The sequence below is a fragment of the Cebus imitator genome, unplaced genomic scaffold, assembly GCF_001604975.1.
Source record: "Cebus imitator isolate Cc_AM_T3 unplaced genomic scaffold, Cebus_imitator-1.0 Scaffold92, whole genome shotgun sequence".
NCBI lineage: Eukaryota > Metazoa > Chordata > Mammalia > Primates > Cebidae > Cebus > Cebus imitator.
Window position 1 is genome coordinate 5,173,011 of NW_016107407.1, and position 20,456 is coordinate 5,193,466.

Genomic DNA, 20,456 nt, shown 5'->3' on the forward strand with positions numbered 1-20,456 from the left:
CCCTGGCTCTACGAAAAAAAAAAAGTAATTAGCTAGGTGTGGTGGTGGTATGCCTGCAGTACTAGCTACTCAGGAGGCTGAGGTGGGAGAATCACTTGAGCCCAGGAGGTTGAGGCCATAGTAGTGAACCATGTTCATGCCATTGCACTTCAGCCCAGGCAATAGAGCAAGATCCTATCTCCCTCTGCTCCCCCCCTCCCAAAAAAAAGCATGGATTTTGGTCAAATAGGCCTATGTTCATATACTCATTCTGGTACTTAAGATACATGTGGTTATGGACACATGGTCTTTATTTGTATTTTTTTAATGAGGCTTTTGTGAACATCTTGATAGTTGTAATGAAATACCTGTGCATGCCATGAATAAATAACAAATGACTCTGCTATTATTTTTGTTATGTGATATGAGGGAATACTGGGAAGGGTCCACATACATTTTCCTTCTGAAAAGTTCTGGTAATGCCTAAATTCCTTTATTAGCCATTTATCCATACAAATGAAGCACTGCCCTCATTGAGCTTTATATTATAGTGTGGCTACCTCCTAAGAAGAGTTTGTTATTCTTAGTTCCTAATCCTTTTCAGTGAATCTGTTTACCGATAGCTGCTCTCAGTGACAGAGGAAACCAGGAAAAACGGTAACCAGAAACTAGGTACGTGGGGTCCTAGAAAGGGAAGTAAATTCTACAAAAGGAGAGGCGACTAGAATTGTCCTTTCACTCCTATTGCAGGTAGTCATGCCACAAGCCAGCAATATCTGTGCCATATACTGTGAGGTTAAGCACCAGGAAGACACCTAGAAATACACTCTCAAAAAAATCAAAATAGTAAGGCAATAGAAAAAGAAGGTATAATTTATTGTCTATTATGACTGTTTAATAAGACTTATAAGAAAATCATCAAATTATTAGAATCATTTAACATATATATTCTGGAATTAGAAGCAAAAAAAGTAGAGAACATAGCTGAACCCCATGAACATGCAAATTATATTTTCACTCAACGAGTACCTGTTGTCCCAACTTGGGCCAGGCACCCTGTTAGGGAGTGAGGAATGTGAGAGTGACTGTGACAAACATGGTCCCTGTTCCTAGTGGGGAAGGAATCTAAATAATAGTATCAGAGGTATGATGACCGAGTGAGGAGCTGTGAGAGTCAGAAAGGCATCTAAAACCAGGCTTCCCTGAAATGACCTGAAGCATGAGATGTTGAGGATTAAGAATTTCAGAAAGCGGTAGCAACCTGTGGAGGGGCCTTTGTCAACTCTGACCTCTCCAGAAAAATTCAGCCACAAGAAAATCCACAATTTCCTGGAGGATGTTGAAAACATTTAGTGTTACCCAAATTCAGCTCAAGATGAATCAAATGCAGGATGACGGTTTACCCCATTTCAGAGTTTTCCAAAGAAAATACTGATAATGATGAAAAGAATGACAGCAGTTCAGGCTTGTTGATGCATTTTATTGTGAGATGGGGGAGTCTGGTAAAAAACTAGAAAATGACCATGGTGTAACAAGGAACTTAAAAATGAAGAGTCAGATCTGTAACTTACATACATGAATACAGGAACAAATTGGCACAAAATGTTAAACATTGTTCCCAACACTGTTTATAGAAGGTAACCCTAATTTGGCTTACTAAGGAAATGAGAGTTTTATGGTTAGGCTAATCTCTTAATAAAACTGCAGAGTATCATGCTATTAGTCACACAGTGAATTTCAAAATTTAAGTTTTATATTAAAAACTGGGTAAAGGTAAAATGACTTGATTGTAGTTGTAAAACTAATACATTCCCATTTCAGTTCTGTTCTACAGTCCAAGGCAAGTATAAATGTTAACATAACACTGTTAAATCAAATCTCAATGCAGGAGAACCAATTGCATCTCTACTTTAAATCTTATCAACTTTCCAAATTTTCATACTAAAATATATTATTGTATTAATACAAACTACAGTATTATACACTACACTGTGTAATAAATAAAGAAATATAAAAATAAGACACATAAATATAAAAGTTTTCTAAAACTAAAAGTACATATGTCAGTAAGAAGGATATTAATACTGCCAGGTTTGAAGACATACAGTACAAAAATGTTGCACAGATCTATAAACTAAAAGAAATAAAATAATACTGATAGGTAAAAATCAGCTAATGTTGTTAATAAATTGGGTCCATAATAACTAACATTTGGAAACAGTTATGAGCCAAATAACAATGGCATGTCCATGTTTGACATGCAAGTACATGGAAAAAGCAGATTAGAAAATTTCCCTTTCATTTCTGTAGAGAAATTCTGAAAGTCAATTAATGTAAAATCAATACTGAGGAACTGAAAGATGAAATGTCCCAGTGTTTCAGTTTCTCTGACAGAGTCAGTGGTTTTAAGTTTTATTTGGGAATTTTGACACAACAAACAAATCAACAAATGCTAGTTATTGTAGGCCACACATTGGATGAAGGCAGGTTAGAGCCTTGAAAATACTGAGAAATGGCACTTACAGCATACAGGTCTTGCTTAAGGCCAAAGGAGATACAAAGCTTCATGTCATATCCTTCATATTTGTTACCACATACTCAAACACAATCACAAACACTGATTCTGATGATTTTGCTGTCCTTACCAGATTAACATTGTTAGTCCCTGCAATCAGAACTCAATGGCAATCTTTTGAACTCCACTTTAAACCACAAGTAAGAAACTTCAGTTCTTCTATCAGCTGCTTTCTTAAGGCTAACAATACACTTTAAATGATAATACGCTCTACTAAGACATCTAAATATTAGAAATTACTACCTTCTAGATTGAATTTATAAAAGGTAGTTAGCACGGGTTGGAACTACATTATACTTCTTTGTGAAGGGAATTTTGTAGTGCAGAAGTTCTCACATTTTAAAAAACATAATAAAATACTGAAGCGGATTTAGCATATGTTTACCAATAAAAAATTATAAAATTTCTCCCAATTGTACAGCTTAAGAATAAACCAACATATGAGTGATAATTAATACTGATAAAATAAAACAATGCCAGATGCATATCTAATTAATCAGCTTCCTTTAACCTCTTATATCATTGCTCTCTGAGTCATTAAAGTTTTCTAATCTGCTTCATGTTACAAACTTGTTCCTAACTTTGAAAACTGCATGAAAAATTACTAGGTCTGAGGTTCAGGCACACCCGGATTTCTTTTTTGTGTGTGGTTTTTTTTTTTTGTATTTTGTATTTTTTTAAGTTTTTACTTTACACAGTAGTGAACAGGAATCACAGCATACAGGTTACTGTGTTTCCATTAAAAGCAAGGATAATATAGAACAAACTTCATTACCAATTAGAATTTATTTTCCTCCTAGAAAAACGATTAGGCTTCATTTGTCTTTTCTTCAGACACTTGCTCACTACTCTCGCTTACTTTTTGTCCTAAGCTGCTTGCTTGACTTTCAGCCCTGTCATCCTTCATCAGACCTTCAGTTTTTGCTTCTTCTCCCTCATTCTCTGCCTCTTCTACTTCTTCTTCTTCCACCTCTTCCTCCTCCTCTTCCTCATCCCCTTGTGGTTTTTCACATTCTTTTTCTTCCTGCAATTCTTCCATCTCTTTATCCTCCTCCTCCTCCTCTTCTTTTTCACTGTCTTCATCCTCTTCCCTCGTCAAACTCTCTCTCTCGTCTGAGTCGCCCTGCGAGGGAGACGCCCTGGCACTCACATGCTCATTCGAGAGGATTTCAGGCCCTGCCTCTTCCTGCTCTGTGCTGTCACGTTCTTCTGCTTCTCTCTTGCAGTAGGAATAGCGATGATTCATGTGTTGAGAATAAGACCCAGAGTGTGAGAAGCGCTTTCCACATTTGTCACATTGATAGGGCTTTTCTCCAGAATGTAATCGCATGTGTTCAATCAAATGATGTTTGTGTTTAAATGCCTTTTTACAGATTCCACACTCATGAGGTCTTTTACCTGCAAAATAAGAATATAGCTATGAAATAAAATGGTGGTATTCAGCAAATCAAATCCTTATATGGTTTTTGGGGTACTTCAGGTTGTAGAAAGGGGAGGGTTATTCGTTTCATTTTTAAAACACTTCCAGGTCCCAAGCTGTTTGTAATACAATACTGCAATTAGGTTTGTCCTTTATATTAAAAAATGTGGTGCTATACACTCTGCTGTGCAGATGATTAGGTCAGTGGGAACTACATGAGTTTGAAATGCCAAAAATACATGCATCATGACAGTGAGGTGGAAAATGGGCCAAGTGCAGCTGGGAGGAGATGCCTGGCCGTGCATGAGCACAGTGAGGGCAGACAGGGACAGACATGCTGCTCACCTTGTGTTCTTCATTATCACCACCAGTGGGACCCCCTCCCCCGCTTTTTTTGTTGAGATGGAATTTTGCTCTTTCACCCATGCTGGAGTGCAGCGGTGTGATCTTGGCTCACTGCAACTTCCGCCTTCCGGTTTCAAGTGATTCTCCTGCCTCAGCCTCCCGAGTAGCTGGGATTACAGACACCTGCCACTACGCCCAGCTGATTTTTGGGTTTTTAGTAGAGACGGGTTTCACCATGTTGGCCAGGCCGGTATCTAACTCCTGACCTTGTGATCTGCCCACCTCAGCTTCCCAAAGTACTGGGATTACAGGTGTGAGCCACCGTGCCTGGCCAAGGACCCTTTTGAGTCATTTTTTTTTCCTAGTCACAAGCTCCGCCCCAATGAAGTTTTGGTGCTTACTATATACTCTTTACATATGGTAAAACTCATAAATACACAGTTTATATACTGAGCTTCTTTAGAAAACCACAAGCCATTGTAGTATCTCAGGTATTTTTGCCCGCTAAGAAACGTTTTGGCCTGTGAGGGCAATATTCACCTTCCTGAGAACACATGGGCCAGGGGAATACTGCTACCCAGACCTGAGGACTATAACAACTGATCATAGTCAGGAATGATAATGTCCGATTTCAGGGCTATCAAGCAGTTAACACTAACAGAAACAGGAATGATTTTTAATTTTAGAAATAGTATAGTTTTTCATATATGTTTTTCACTTTGATATTTGCCAATATTTAACTCTTGCCTGAAGAGGAAGGAGACTTTGTAACTTTTCCTAGATCTCTGAAAACCAGAGGACTGAGTTACAAGAAGCTGGTTTTGAGAAATGTGACTTTCTCTTATGTAATAATAGGTTTTAATTCCAAGAACCCTCTGAAGTATCACTGTATGAATCCACAGATTAAAGAAGGAAAAACAATTCTCTGTATCTTTTCTCACAAGAGTAAAAAATACACTGAAACAGTTAAGAATATGAAAGATAAATATGGATATTGTAGTCACAATGGCTGGTAATGGGGGCAGGGAAGAGCTGGTAGAAGATTAAAGAGCTCATGATGAACTCAGCCCCTTCTATGGCAACCCATGTTAGAGAGGCACAGGAGTGTGCTGGAGCCAGTGTGTACTCACTGGACAGAGCTTACTGCTAAATTTTCAGGAATTCTGCAAGCTGACATCACATTCAAGCTTGAAATCCACCTTGATGGTAGTATTTATGCCACAAAAAGTTGCAAACACCACAAATCAGGGCTTCCCCCACCCTTCAGAGAACCAGGTGTTAGAATACTAGTAATCCACTGATGGAAGGGACTTGGCAACGGTTTTCTGTAAAGGGTAGTGAGTAAAGGCTTTTGCAGGCCAAATGGTCTCTATAGCAGCTTCTCAATTCTGCCATGTAGAATAGCATAAAAGTGACATAGACAAAAATGTAAATGAATGGGTGATGCTGTCTTCCAACTCACTTTATTTAGGGATACTGACATTTGACTTTCACATAATTTTCATCAGTCATAAATATTATTCTTTTCATCTTTTTCAATCATTTAAAAATGTAAAACAAAACAAAAACAAAAACTACTATTCGTACCTCATTGGCCTTAGAAAAACAGGGGGATGCTCACATTTGGCTGTGAGCCATAGTTTGCCATCCCTGAGTCAACCTAAGGAAGCACATTTTGTGGCAGAATTATAGAATCTCAGAATTACAGGATCTTAGAATCGTCTAGTCCAACCTCTTAGGCAGAACTTCTTTCTTAAAAGATCTTGACTTGCCAGGACAGCCTGCTGTACTCTTAGGAAGCAGCTTTTTCTTTTATGAAGCCAGATCCTGTCTCCCTGTGACTTTAGCCCACTGGTCTCATATTTTTTATTGATGGCTACTATGTATTATATTTTTATTAATATAGCATAACCTTGCACTAAATGAATGTGGACAGAATAAATGCTGTGTCAGCTTAAATGAGTCATCAAAAAGACAGATGAAGCAAAAAACCAAATAAAAGGCACAGACCTTAAGTACTAGGTAGAAGTGGCCTGACAGGTGAAAATGGCAGGATCAGAGAGTAAAATATAAAAAAATTAATTCTGGTCCAATGTGGTGGTTCATGCCTGTAACCCCAGCACTTTGGGAGGCTAAGGTGGGTAGATGGCTTGAGCTTATTAGTTCAAGACCAGCCTGGGCAAAATGGCAAAACATGTCTATATAAAAATTGGCTGATGTGGTGGTATGTGCCTATAGTGCCCGCTACTCAGGAGGCTGAGGTGAAAGGATGGCTTGAGCCCAGGAGGTAGAGGTTGCAGTGAGCCAAAATTGAGGTCACATGCCGCTGCAACTCCAGCCTGGGTGACTAGAGCCAGACCTTATCTCAATGCAAAAAAAAAAAAAATTCTAAAACTTTAGTTTTTAATTTTGCATAATCCAGAATATCATATCATGGACACTTTTTAATATGTTTGTATTCACTGACATACCTGTGTGTTCATATTTATGTCTCAATAATGAACTACTCTTTTGGAATATCTTATCACACAAATCACAAGCATACATTCCATTTTCTGTCTTCCGCATTTTCTTTTTGGGTGGTGTAGAATCAGAGTCATTCTGATCCTCTACGTTTGATACTCCTTCTGAGCTAGTATCTTGTCTTTCATCCTAAAGGGAAAAAGGTGTGAGAAAGTTTAATTTAACATTAAAAGATAAAAAGAAGATATACATAAAAGCATGAGATAAAGAACCACTTTAACTTATACTTTCAAGGACTTGATCAAAGCAAGCACAGTGATCCTCACTGCACATGGGCTCCAAGGGTGGGGCCAGATCACAGGTGGAGGTAACAAAGACAAGAGTGAGGTCGGGGATAACAGTCAAAACTAAGCAAAGACCTAACACAGTCAAATATAACACAGTCAAAACTACAGCTCAACTGGTACTGGCAGAAAGCAAGACAACCAAAAGCAAGCATGTAAAATATATAATAACAGAGTTTACCTGGTTTCATATGAATCATAATGAGAAATTTGCAGAAGGCTTTAACTTACTAGTTTGCTAATTAATCACTCATTACTAACTGCATCAGGTGACTTCATTTTTTCATTCTGGGTTTCACTAAGTAAAAGTTAACATTCTATTTTTAAAAACTGGTATTTCAATTGTATCCTCCAGAACTTCACCGTCCTTTAACCTCCACGATCTCCTTGAAAAGACAGAGGTGTGCTCTACCATTTTTCTAAGGAGCAAGACGGAAAAACAATGCAGAAGGGTCTGTCTTTTAAAGAGGAATAACTGCTAGGTAAAATGAATCTTTAGAATTTCAGTGTGATAAAAAGAAAACTCCAGGCAGTCTCATGGAGATAATTTTGGGCAGCAGGCTCTCATGTAGGCAGAATAACCCTGCAGGGAGCCTGCTGTGGAACTGGGTCCCCTGAGATCTTTCTCCGTATCTAGAGTATTCCATGCCATTACCTCTAAACCCACAAATTTTCTAGAAGTTGGAAGGTTTTTCACAACATTTCTTATGGCTTTATGAGGCAAGAGAGATGCAGCAATTTGTCCCTGTCATTTGTGAGCAGCCCTGATGCTGAAGTAACTTGATTCTACTTTCACGGCTACTTGATCTAGGCATGTGATATGTGATTACAGGAAATGCTAAGAATGGCTCTTTTTCTATTCAAAGGCATGCAAAGTGTTCTATATACCAAAAATTTAGAGGAATTCATTGATCATGTAAGACTTCTTTTCAAGAGTTATCACAATTCCAGGAAACCCAATCAGTATCAATATTTAAGGGAAAACAAAAGCAGCCAATACACATTTGAGCAGGATACTGAAATTATTATAGCTGCACCTAGTTATAGCAAATATTTGCATAAAAGATAAAATTTGTCTCTAATATTCGTTTGATTCCATCAGAAATCAACGGAAAGAAATAGGAAAACATCAACATCAGTGACATGGAAAAAGACTAGCCAATGAGGCATACAACAGCCCTATCCAAAACTATTATGGATTTTCGGGCAAGACCAGTTCAAGAGTTCTTCCTTGACAGAATAAACACTGTTCTGGTAAACACTAGTGATAGTTAAGGAGGAAAACGCATATGGAGGTTTACAGTCACATTTCCTCATATATATAAAGACTGAACACTGTTTATGCACAGTTCCTGAAATGATCAGTGAATTCACAGGATGCGTTCTTTGTATACTTAATTCCTGTTTATTTAATTAAAACCTTTTGTAAACAGATGTATTAGTATATAAAAGTGATAAATAAGTTTGCCTGGTATGAACCTATGAATGGGAACATATTTTCATTTATTACTGACCGTAATCAAGGCAGAAACTATTACTAATTTTAGGAATTTAGCTATAAAAACAGAAATCCAATTACTATTTCAATTTCTGTTTTCTTTTTTATTTCTAACTTCAAACAGGTTGTTATCTGAGACTTATAAATCATCTTTCATAGAATAATATTTCAGACTTTACACTGGTAACAGTACATTGGATTAGCAAACAACCAACTGAAGACATCATGCCAGAAAAGTTAAAGCAAACACTGATCCTTTTAAAAAAATGAAAATTTCTAATAACCTAGTTGGCTCTACAGGACTGATATTTATTAGATAAAATTAACTGAAATTAGTCAAACAGCATTTTACTAGCCAGGTTCAGGGTGGGGGTTTTTACCTGATTTCCATTTGGCTGGATCACTTTCAAGGGTGCTTCTTGGACTGCAGGGCTGACCGTAGTTGAGTATGTGTAAGCCACCTGGGGAATCAGAATCGTTTGCTTATTGGCAGCTAGTGCTCGTAAGCATGGAACACTGTTCTGGTCAGCAATGGCCACGATTGTGGGTAACTGGGTAGTGACTGCAGGTATAGCGATATTTATGGGATTGGCACTTGGTGGGATTACATTTACAACTGGTTCTGAGTCTGTAACACAACTGTCCTTTTGTGGCTCCTTTTTTGCGCAAGACAAGTTCAAGGGTTCTTCCTGGACAGAATAAACACTGTTCTGGTAAACACTAGTGATAGTTGACCTTTCTAATAATTCTCCCTGTTGCTTTGGTAGTGAAAGATCAAGAGGTTCTACTTGTGGCTCTTCTTGTGCACCCTCAGCTGTGTACAAGTAACCCTGTGTATTTCTGGATGAGGAAAGGTTTAGAGGTGATGGGGATGGTATACTACTTCTGGAACCATTGATGGTTGATCCCACTGGTAAAACTGGGGAGTTAGTCATCTTTAAAGGACTTTGTAGATTTACTGTGCTGTCCTGGGGTTCATTTGCATTTGCAGATTGAGGCTGATCATTGTTCTTGGCAGGTATATTTACTTTGCCTGGTTCAGGAGAAGATGGTTCAGAAGACTGCACTGAAATCTGTCCAGCCTGCATCTTTTCAAACCACTTTTTTACTACATCCAGTGGTAGGTTTACTGAATCAGCAATTTTTGACAGCTCTTCTGCACTTGGTTGTGCATTCAAAGCATAATATGCTTTTAGGAGAGACAAGAGGTTCTTTAAAGGTGGCTGACTGGGAGACAAATTGCCATCTCCAGTACCCGATGAAACAGAGGCCTCAGGCTTCTCAGCTTCTGCTGCAGGGAGTGGAGGAGGCTGAGTAGGCTGCTTTAGGTCATAGTGCTTTAATTCTGGAAGTGCATTAATATCTCCTGGACAGTCATCACACAGAAGGCAAGTGCTATCATTCACCACTGCTTCAAAGCTTTTGTCCTTCTCAGACTTAACGGTAAGATCTTCTGGTAACTTTTCACTTTTGCAACTGTTTGTAGGAACTGGATTTTCTTTTTTTAAATTTTGAGGAACAACTTGAAGTTGGCTAGGCTGCTCAAGACTATAGTTGATGATAATTTTGGTTGTTCCATCTTGATCAACCAAAGGAAGACTGATGGCTGAAATAACAGAATGGCCACCTTGTTGTATGGGTGAAGCATTGATTGTTTCTTGTTCTTTGGATGCAAGATTGGCTTGATTATTCTCCAACACTTGTCTTATTACATTACCATCTACTGCCACTTTAAGTACATTCTGAATATCACTTAAGTTGATACTTATGGGAGACACCAAACCAACTGTTGGCAGAACAACAGCCTGTACCACGCCCTGAGGAGAACTGGTTGCCTGTAATGGGCCACCACCACTGAAAACCCCATTTTGTAAAGGGGTTGAACAGTTGATTCCTGAAGCAACCACTATGGGTTTGAATTCATAATCCACAGGTTCAGTTTTAATTTGGTTAACAGAAAGTTGTTCTTGAAGGGGTTTATTCTCTATCTTTTGCCGTATCTGTGGTCGTGTGGGACTGCCTGGTGAGGCTGACAGAGACGGTGAGGAACACTGAGATGTCTTGAGTCCTGTTCTTGGTCGCCCATTCACAGGTATCAAGCTGATACATTTCTTACTACTTATGTGTGAGCTATAGGAACCAGAATGGGAAAAGCGTTTCTTGCAGTTTGGGCATTCATATGGCTTCTCTCCTAAACAACAAAAAAAGTTACATTCACTGAATTATTACAAATAAATTTTTATGTATCCTCATTTCCCTAAAACAAGCAATATCAATTTTATAAAGGAGACTACTATGCATGCTTATGATAGAATTTCATTTAGAATCATCTTTTTAGTTTCAAAACCTATATAAATGTGACAAACACCAATAACTGAGTCTGAGGTACATGTTCTGCTAACCAGTCATGGAATATTCTCGGCATATGTGTATAATATTTCTGCCAACCTTTATAACGTCAAATAATTCTCAAGTACCAAAAATAATTACATTCTACTCTTTCAAGTATGCTTTTTTCTTATCCTGTTTCACCGACCTATATAATTTTCTATATTTTACTCAACCATCTGTAGGAGAAATTAATATTAAAAGAAAAATAAGTAAAATGTCCCATATGACTTAATGAGTATGAATATCTATCTTTGATTAATAAAAATTCCTGTACCCATAGGGCTTTCTTGAAAATACTTTTTCTCTAATGGGAGGAAAACTTTAAATGTAAGATATTCTATAAGCATTAGCTTATTAAACTGGAATGTATATACCCCCCAGGATAAACATTGTAGGGAGTATGCAAAGCACCTTGGAGTTTCAATTATAGTGACAGTGGATAGGATAAAACACTGTTTTTACATCAAAACAGGTTATATGATAGAGAAAAACACAAATGTTGTGTGACTTACTAGGAAAAGCCACATACTGTCAAAGTAGCCTTCTGCTTGTGGAGGCTTCCCTCAAACTGCTTCTGTAGACTCTATGGGGTACAAGGCATTTATTCTCCTTGGCTGTTAGGGATATTTTGTTAGAAAATTTTGAAAGCACCTAGCTAAATGGAATATTTTCCTACAAACCTAATTTTTCACTTGAGTTTTAAGTTATAGCTCACTAACTTATAATTTAAAGGTTACAGACTATAAGCTTCAGTAAGGCAGGAGCCTGTGAGGCTTGTTTGCCATTTATCCCTTGCACCCATCAAAGCGTAGGTTGTAAAGATGCTCATTAAACCTTTTTTGGATGAATGAATGGCTAATTGTTGTATAAGAAGATGTGATGACACTGATTTGTCTACTTAGTATCAAAATAAAGCTCTCCATCTCCTTTTCTAATAATTAAAAGCAGTGAGGAAGTCACTTTAAGCCCTGCTAACAATTGCTTCAACAGTAACTTCAAAGCTATTGCGTTTTAAAATGTAAGTTATATTTTCTCAGAAATAAAATTATTTGAAAAATATATATAAGAATTGGAAGAGATTTATTGTAGTATAGCCTTCTTTCAATAAAGAGTTCATTTCATATCATCCTTGACACCAGCTAGTCTCTGAGCTTCTTCAATAAAAGGGGAGTTATGACCTGCTGTAAAACCCCCGCGCAAGAGGGTCCCATCTGGTTCTGCTGAGGTCCATGGATTTGGGTTCAAATCCTGACTCTATCACATACTGTTTTCTTAACCTTTCCAAGCCTTGGTTTTTCAACGTGCAAATGCAGATACATTCTCGCTGGACTCTTGTAGGGGCTATATGAGATCATACAGCAAAACTGTTAGTATGCTCTTAACAAATGCTAGTTACTTTTTAAAAAGGCAGTTCTACTAAGAGATGGGTTGAGTTTGAGCCAGTTGGCTTGCTGTGCCTAGTTCCCTAATTTGTCCTTCTGATGCCACACAGAACAAGTATAACTTTTCTTCTAAAGCCAGGCCTTCACATGGATCAAGAGCTGTTGTAAGTATTTCCAAACTCTCTTCTGCAGGTTAAATATTCCTAGGTCCTTCAAACATTCTGCACACTATGTGGTTTTCAGAACTCTTACCTGCTTGTTAACCCACCTCTGGATATTCTCCAATTTATCAATATTTTTCCAATGCAATGCCTGGAATAGGATTCAATGCTCAAAATACATCAGACAAAAGTTTCCAGTGGGGGTAAAACAAGGAATATATTCTAATATATCTCTATTTTAACATTTTTACATGAACTACATGCTTATTTTCCTTCTAGAGACACTAGAAAGATAAACATCTGTAATACAGACTATTTCACTGTTTAACACAGGGAGACAGAGGAGAATGGTAGGTAAGGGAATGACTTTGGGTCAGGATGACTACATCACAGCCCTAGCTTTGCCATGTACTAGCTGAGTGACCCTGGACAAGTTAATTAAGACCTCTGAGCCTCAATTTTCTCATCAGTAAAAAGAAGAAAGTAATAGAATCTATACCATAGGGTTATCCTGAGCACTATAAGAATTAATGCATACAAATAACTAATGTGGTTGTACATAGCTAAGGATCCAGTAAGTGCTAGTTATCATTATTATTAAAAAATTTACCTTGATATTTTATCACTGCCAGAAAGAAAGTCTATAGAACAATTATTCTGAAGCCAAAGTCACTATATATAAAACTCCCTGTTTCTAGCTTCATAGCTTTATTGTTTATAGCTTAGGCATATCACCCAATTTATCAAGGTTAGGGTTTGCAACTAGTTTAACTTGAAGGTTACATCAGGAAGTTTTACTACTCAAAGTTTGGTATACTATGTATACTGATATATATATATATATATATATACACACACACACACACACACACACACACACACACATATACACACGCACACACATATATGTGTGTATATATACATATATACACATATATGTGTATGTATATGTGTGGTGTGTATGTGTGTGTATATATATATATATATAAATATATATATTTTAATGGCTGAGGTGGGTGTTTGGCTGTATCTGATGTAAAAATTTTCCAGGCAAAATTACTAAGACCATGGCAAATTATTTTTGGGGGTGGATCACAGCCATGTGCAGGTGTTGTTTTGTTTCTAATCTGAGTGGAGGTCTGGTGGCCTTCCCTCAAGACAGCTCAATTCCTACATGTAGAATCAGTTAATTATTAACACACATGGTTCTGCATAGGGTCATGATCAAAATTTTTTGGGTATCAGTATTTAACAACAACATAGGTAATTTTAGAGGGTATAAATTTTGGATCCTGATCTTCAACATCTTTTAAAAAATCATCTGAAAAGAAAGTTATGGAGGTTTCCTAAAGGATATTGAGTTCATCCATTATTAGATACTAAGCAGAGCTTTTCAAACTATTTGTGGTGAAAACCTGATTGATTTTGTTTGCTTCTTTTTTGTTTTAAACTTCCAATCTACTGTGGACCAATATTTTATAAAACATAATAAAATGTCACAAAGTCTTGGTATAATAAATGCTAAATGCCTACTTTCAATTTCTGTACTTATCTCTTCACGAATGAGTAACACATGGTTTGCAGACTGGTACCAGTCCTGAGATGACATTTTGGGTAGCCTTTGCTCCAAAATCTTCTCTTGGAATAAACCAGACCATCAGAGAGCTATATACTTAAACTGTATCTACGTGGCCACTCTGGAGCAATGCTTCTTAAATCGCACTTTGGTGAACTATCACTGGCTTCTATTGAATAATCTGATTTAAAGAAACCCTATCAATTCTCTGCTGTTTTATGTTAAGGATATTTCTGAGGATTATATAACTTCTGTTTTGCTCTTTTCTCTTTATGTTGTTTCAAGGAATATCGTTTTCTATGGACTTGGTATCAGGAGGGAAGAATAGTCCTGCTAGCAACTGACTTTTTTTTTTTTTTTTTAAACTTAGACAACCTGGGTCTTGGTTACTGATTGTCGTTTACTTAGAGCCTAATTTGTAGTCCACTTCCAGCATATGGATGGCATTTCACAGCATTCATTTTTCCCCCTACAATTTACTTCATGTGAGTCTTACTTTTTCTTACATATTTTTAAATTAAAATTACTTGCTATATTAAAGGTATACAAACCTCATATTAGACGGTTTTAAAAACAAGACAGAAATAAGTACATAATGAATCGACAGTGCCGAGTACAGTGGGAGCTTTGTGTTCCATGATCTGGTGTAAATTTGCATTAGCTTTTGAGCAGTAGCAGCATACAGTCAGCTCATATTAAGCTCTAGGCCATTCAAATTTACTACTTGATTGAAACTGATTTTTAAACATCAATGCTTAACTTTCAACTTCTTATTTCTAGACCAGTATTTCAATCCTTGTTCTGATTTATGCTTTCCAACTCTGTATTATTTATAAATCTGATAAATCTTCCTATATGACTGAAATATGACAAAATGAATGACTCATTATATACATAAATCTTACTGTTAATTTTATTTTCCTTCCTCTGCTCTGATTTCAACATTTAAAAATCCCTCTTCAATTAGCTATATCTCTATTAACAACTTTAAATCATCTGTGATAAGAAGGTAGGTTGTTAAAATATATTGTTATTGATAAAAACTGTTCCACAGCATAGGAGCTAAGAAATAGGATATTGTGGTAGGCTGGAAAAGACAACCTCTACTTTTCAGAAACATTAATTAATGTGTGAAAATAAATGTTTTGGTAAGGATCTTGGTTTGAGCATTTTCAAGTGGTAACTTCAGCACCTTTATCAAATTGAGGATTAACCTCAATGAGCAATACAGTAAAACTTTTAGAAATGCAGTTCCAAAATAAAACGTTAAGTATCACCAACCACACTTCACAAAGCTATCCAAGTATACCTTTTTTGTAGGAAGATATTTGTAAAATGTGAATGCCAATACATAATTTTCACAAAATAAGCAATGGGCAAACACCCACATTTCCCATTCATGGTTAGTAATTTTTTCATTAAAATTACTTAAATCTAAAATAACATATCAAAATTTATCAGGAGATAAACAGATGTCATAGGGCATCATGAGATGTTAGCAAGTTTTCCTTTTGCACTTTTGTTCAAGTAGAGTCTCCAAAGAAATGCAAATATGGCTGTTTACTCCGAGTTCCTAAAGTAGACACAACACTTTCATCACATAACATTAACCTTGTAAGTGATAATTTAGAGAATGGCATGAGATAGAAAGGTGAAGATGGTGGGAAAGCACATTTTTCTTTTATATTCTCATTACTGCTATACTCCTTTCACCCCCTCTCATTGCCTCCATATAACTTCTCCAATATTTTCCAATCTTGAGTTCCATTTCTACTTTTCTCACATATAGGATATCTTCACTTCCCTATTCTCTTGTGCAAGTTGTATCTCTAAACTCTTTTTCATTCCCCTGTTAATTGTCAAATGAGGCAATGACATTTACATTAACTAGAAAGCTAATGCATTTTCAGGTTATATTTACAAAAATATACTATATTATCTTCTGATTAGGAAATCTGGAGTATGTCATACTATATATTAATTTGATACACTTAGTCAAAGTTTAAGACTCTAATAAAATGTATAATAAATATAAAATTTCTCACTAGTAGTGTATGCCAAAAGAAATGCAAGGAGTTTCTGATCATGTATGTAGATTACATGTTGTGATAGATTTATTTATTACCACATATGCTATGATATTCAGAGTGTAGAAAGAAAAAAAATATTTACCACTGTGAATTCTTAAGTGCTCTTTTAGGTGGTGTTTGTATTTGAAAGCTTTTCCACACTCAGTGCACTTGAATTTACGATTACACCCAGACTGCGTCACATGTCTCTGTAAGAAAGAATTGGTATTTTATTTGTAAAGCAAAAGATCTTTAGATACATCCAATCTGCTAAGAGTAACATTTTTGTGAGCCTGATGATTGTTTTGTTTCTTAAAGACCTCAAATTGTAGCAGTCAAAAAAATCTAACTCTTGAAATTATTACCAAAAAGGATAGTGATAATGCGAACAGAATTTGATACAGAAAAATATCAACTTTCTAATTTAAAGTATCAGAGTTCATCTTTATTAAACAGTATTCAAAATTAGCAAAAATAAAGTTATATATACTTTGCTAGGAACTTACAGGTTAATTTGTTTGTACTCCAATTTATAAATATAGAAACTGTGTCCACAAATACTGAATAACCTGTCTAAGGCTCACTCACTCAATAGAACAAGGTCTTGAATAGAAGAAAAGACAGGCTTTTTCCTGTACTTTATCCTGTCTCTTCCATTTGGTATTTCCTAAATGTACTTTAATTTGATGATTAAAAAAATACTTCCATTTGTTTCAGCCAAATGTGGATTATTATAATAGCTTTCTGTCTGGTTTATCAAATTCCCATTTTTGTATATTTCAAATGTATTCTTCATACTTATATTAATCTTACAAAAGCATTGCTTGAATTGAATTTTATTAACGCCTTCTCATAAACCTCTGAAGGATCCCCATTAACCCCCTTCAATAAAGATTCAGAGTCTACAGATTCCAAGATTATAGTCTCTGAGTTTCTAAGATGATTCTTCACCAGTTTTCTATGATAAGTCCACACCTCAATCATTAGTGAGCCATGGTTTTTTGCACACATATTGCTCCTCTCTATCTCTTGGCTTTGGATTACATGATTCTTTACTCCTTCACTGTGTTTTCACGTAATTCTGACTACTAAGATTCTACCTATCCTTTAATGGCTTAACTCAACTGCTGCTTCATGCTCTCCCAGCTGGAATATCCCTTCCTTGTCTTTTTTACAGTAAAGAAAGAGAATGAGTACTTATTCTCTATCAGGTCCTGCTTCATCCAGACCTATGGCTTAAAATACCAAATATATGGTGACAGCTCCCAAATTTGTATCTCTAAACCTCTCCCCTGAACTCCAGACTCTTAGAGCCAACTGCTTCTTTGATACTGCCAGCTGGAAGGTGATAGGCATCTGAAACTTAGCATGATTAACACCAGACTCTTAATTTCCCTCCTGCAAGCCAGCTCCTTCTCTAGTATTTCCTATCTCTGTGACTAGCACCCTTATTTATTTGGTTATAACTTAGGCCTTAAAAACTTTGGAATTATTCTTGATTACCCTCTTACTCATGTACCTTCATCTAATCCATCAGCAAGCATATGAATATATTCTGAAGCCAACAATCTTATATCTGCCACCAAAACCTCTGGCTTAGATTACAAGAAAAGTCTCTACCCTGCTTCTGTTCTTGTCTCTCTTGATCTATCATCCAACAATCAGTGTTCCCTTAAAAATAAAAATTGAAAATTCCAGGATCCTCGACAGGCTTCCCCACTGCACTTTAAAATACAACCCAAAGTCTTTATCTTGGCCGACAAAAGGGCCTATAATATATAGCCCCCAATACCTCTCTGGCCTCTGCTGTTCTCAGGGCGAGCCCGGCAGATTCTGGCCTCAAGGCTTTCTTATGTTTTGTGGTTTCCTCTGACTGGAATGCCCTTCCTCAGTATTCCATGACTGGCTCCTTCTTTATAGTCAGCTGTCCCATTCTCAGAAAAGTCTCCCTTTTCTGTGAAACCTAGCAGCTTTCATCACTTTCTATCCTCTTATCCTGCTGTATTTCCTCATAGTATCTACTTATCACTTTATTTCTGTTTTATATAATCTACCAATGTATGGTTCCTGCTCTCAGGGACTTTCTTTTTCACTACTGTGCCTTTAACATCCAGAAGAGGCCCTCACACATAACAGAAGGGCAAATGTTTGTTGAATAAATAAGTTAGGAAGACTTGAAAATACTTATTTGTTAGTCACAGTGTGATTCCCAAGGGCCAGCAAAATAGACATTCTACCTTTTAGTTCACTGCCTTGCAAACTAAATTGTTTCCAAGACCTTCCAGTTATATTTCCTCACATTACTGGTTCCCATATTTACCACAGCTCCTTCCTGACGTTATTCTGAGCCATAGTTTATATATGAAACCTACTACATTTGCACCCACTGGAAAAATCATCACAGAATTGGTTTTCATGCTCAACAAAGATTTTAGAATTTGTTTTTATAATGGCATCTTCTGCTTTCACCACCAGTTCAACCTGTCCTTTCCTTTCATGATGGCCCTTGGAGTAGAAGGAATATGGTGGCAGCAGCTGCAGGATGGGTCTGCTTTGTGAATGTCATGTGAGTAGGCTCTTTGCCAAGCCTTGTCTATACTGTCACCACGTCAGAGGTCTAAGGTATAAAACATACTCTTCTGCGGGTGTCTCTGATAAGATTCATTAATAGGGGCACTTGGAAGGAGACGGTGTTTGTCTTCAGTAGAGTAGTCCCTTCTCTGTATCAATTTTGTCCTTCTCTTGGAGCTCTCACCTGTTTCAAGTGCTCCTCCATGGACTTAACCATTAACCTATAAAATCTTGGTTCTGTTCTCCCTCATTACCAACCTCTTATTATCTTGTTATTTCGTAAGTACTGTTGCCAAGTACTAAGGAAATAGGTTGACTCTGCTCAGTCAATTCTTATTCTGTTACAATTTTTGTGTGTTGTTTGTTTGGCCTAGCCATCACCTTAGCAAATGTTTCAACTTGTTCTCTATGGGATATGTGACACATATTAGGTACATCCATAGGGCAGAGTTCCGGTATGTAGATATACATCATTCTGTGATGTAAAAAACTGGAAATGTGCCCTAACCCCAACATATACCGTCACAAATCCTGTGTGGTTGAACATTTATTTAATTTTTAAAGTTAGAATTAAGGCAACATTAATTTGATTGTTGATACTTGATAACATACCAGGACTATGTTAAAGAAGAACAGTTGATAAAAGCTTTTTTGACTTTAATCCTAAATATAGAACCAGCAGTTTAAATGTAACTTATAGTTACAAAATAGTCTTAGTTTATACTTCTAAAAACTGAGGCACAGTAACGTAGAAGTAAAATAAACCATATGAAAATTGAGTCTTCAGAATAAAAAAAAATCTAAACTTTAGATTTTTAGAGGAGGCAACTCCCTTTACTGTGGGGAAAAAACCCCACAGTAGCTTATACTGAGAATAAATAGTCACTGGTTCAAAGGAAATTAAATTTTTTTTATTTGACTTTCTGGGCAATTTGTTTAGTACAATGTGGTTTATATAGTCAGTACTTATTTTTCCTACACTGAACATTTTAATAGAATGTAACTTAAAATCTTCTAAACTTGAAGAATTATCTGTTATGGCATAAGTAATTAAATCAAGATGGAAAGGATCTTACCTGAAAAAAATTCTGAGTTACTTCTAAAATAATGTTTTTATGTGGTTTTTAATCTCAGGAATCAAATTCATAATCATTTTTACTTTTATAAGGCTGGAGACAGTGCTGTTTTGTACACCCTTTTGACTTTTAAATATATTAAAATCCTTGCTTTTCATTGAGGGCTGAGTTAAAATCTGGAAAGTTAGTGAACTCTCTCTCAGTCATTGCACTTACTTGATCTCTTCCTGATTTATGTGATGTCATGTGACGTTCAAGTTGGGTTCTGTATGCAAAGGTGTAACTGCACAGGGAACAACTAAAGTTATCTTCGTTCTTTTCATGACGATATTTAATATGTTCTTTCAGAGAGGTAAAGCGTTTATAGCCTCTATCACAATATGGACAGGTGAGTAATTGTGAAAATGCATCTGGTGTTCCTGTAAAATAAAGATCATATATTTTAAACTGAAAACATTCAGAAAATATTACCAAAGTTTCCACTGAGTCCCTATGCTATGTTCCAGATATTGTGCTACCCACTTTATATCTGATCCTCAAAACAATACAATTATACTCATCTCTGTTTTATAAGAGACCGAACACTGATGCCCAGGAAGGTTAAAC

General features: G+C 36.5%; 1 protein-coding gene across 17 annotated transcripts in view; it reads right to left on the minus strand.

Moving 5' to 3' along the window:
- Positions 1 to 1,438: 1,438 nt before the first annotated feature.
- ZEB1 (zinc finger E-box binding homeobox 1) overlaps positions 1,439 to 20,456 on the minus strand; it is a 199,542-nt gene continuing 180,524 nt past the window's right edge. For all 17 annotated transcript variants that reach the window (XM_037740934.1, XM_037740932.1, XM_017535407.2 and 14 more), the window contains 5 exons: positions 20,067 to 20,269; positions 16,307 to 16,412; positions 9,005 to 10,815; positions 6,791 to 6,971; positions 1,439 to 3,952 (listed from right to left, as the gene is read on the minus strand). In XM_037740934.1, the coding sequence (XP_037596862.1) occupies positions 3,363 to 3,952; positions 6,791 to 6,971; positions 9,005 to 10,815; positions 16,307 to 16,412; positions 20,067 to 20,096 (2,718 nt within the window). In that variant the 5' untranslated portion in view covers positions 20,097 to 20,269 and the 3' untranslated portion in view covers positions 1,439 to 3,362. The remainder of the gene's footprint in view (positions 3,953 to 6,790; positions 6,972 to 9,004; positions 10,816 to 16,306; positions 16,413 to 20,066; positions 20,270 to 20,456) is intronic.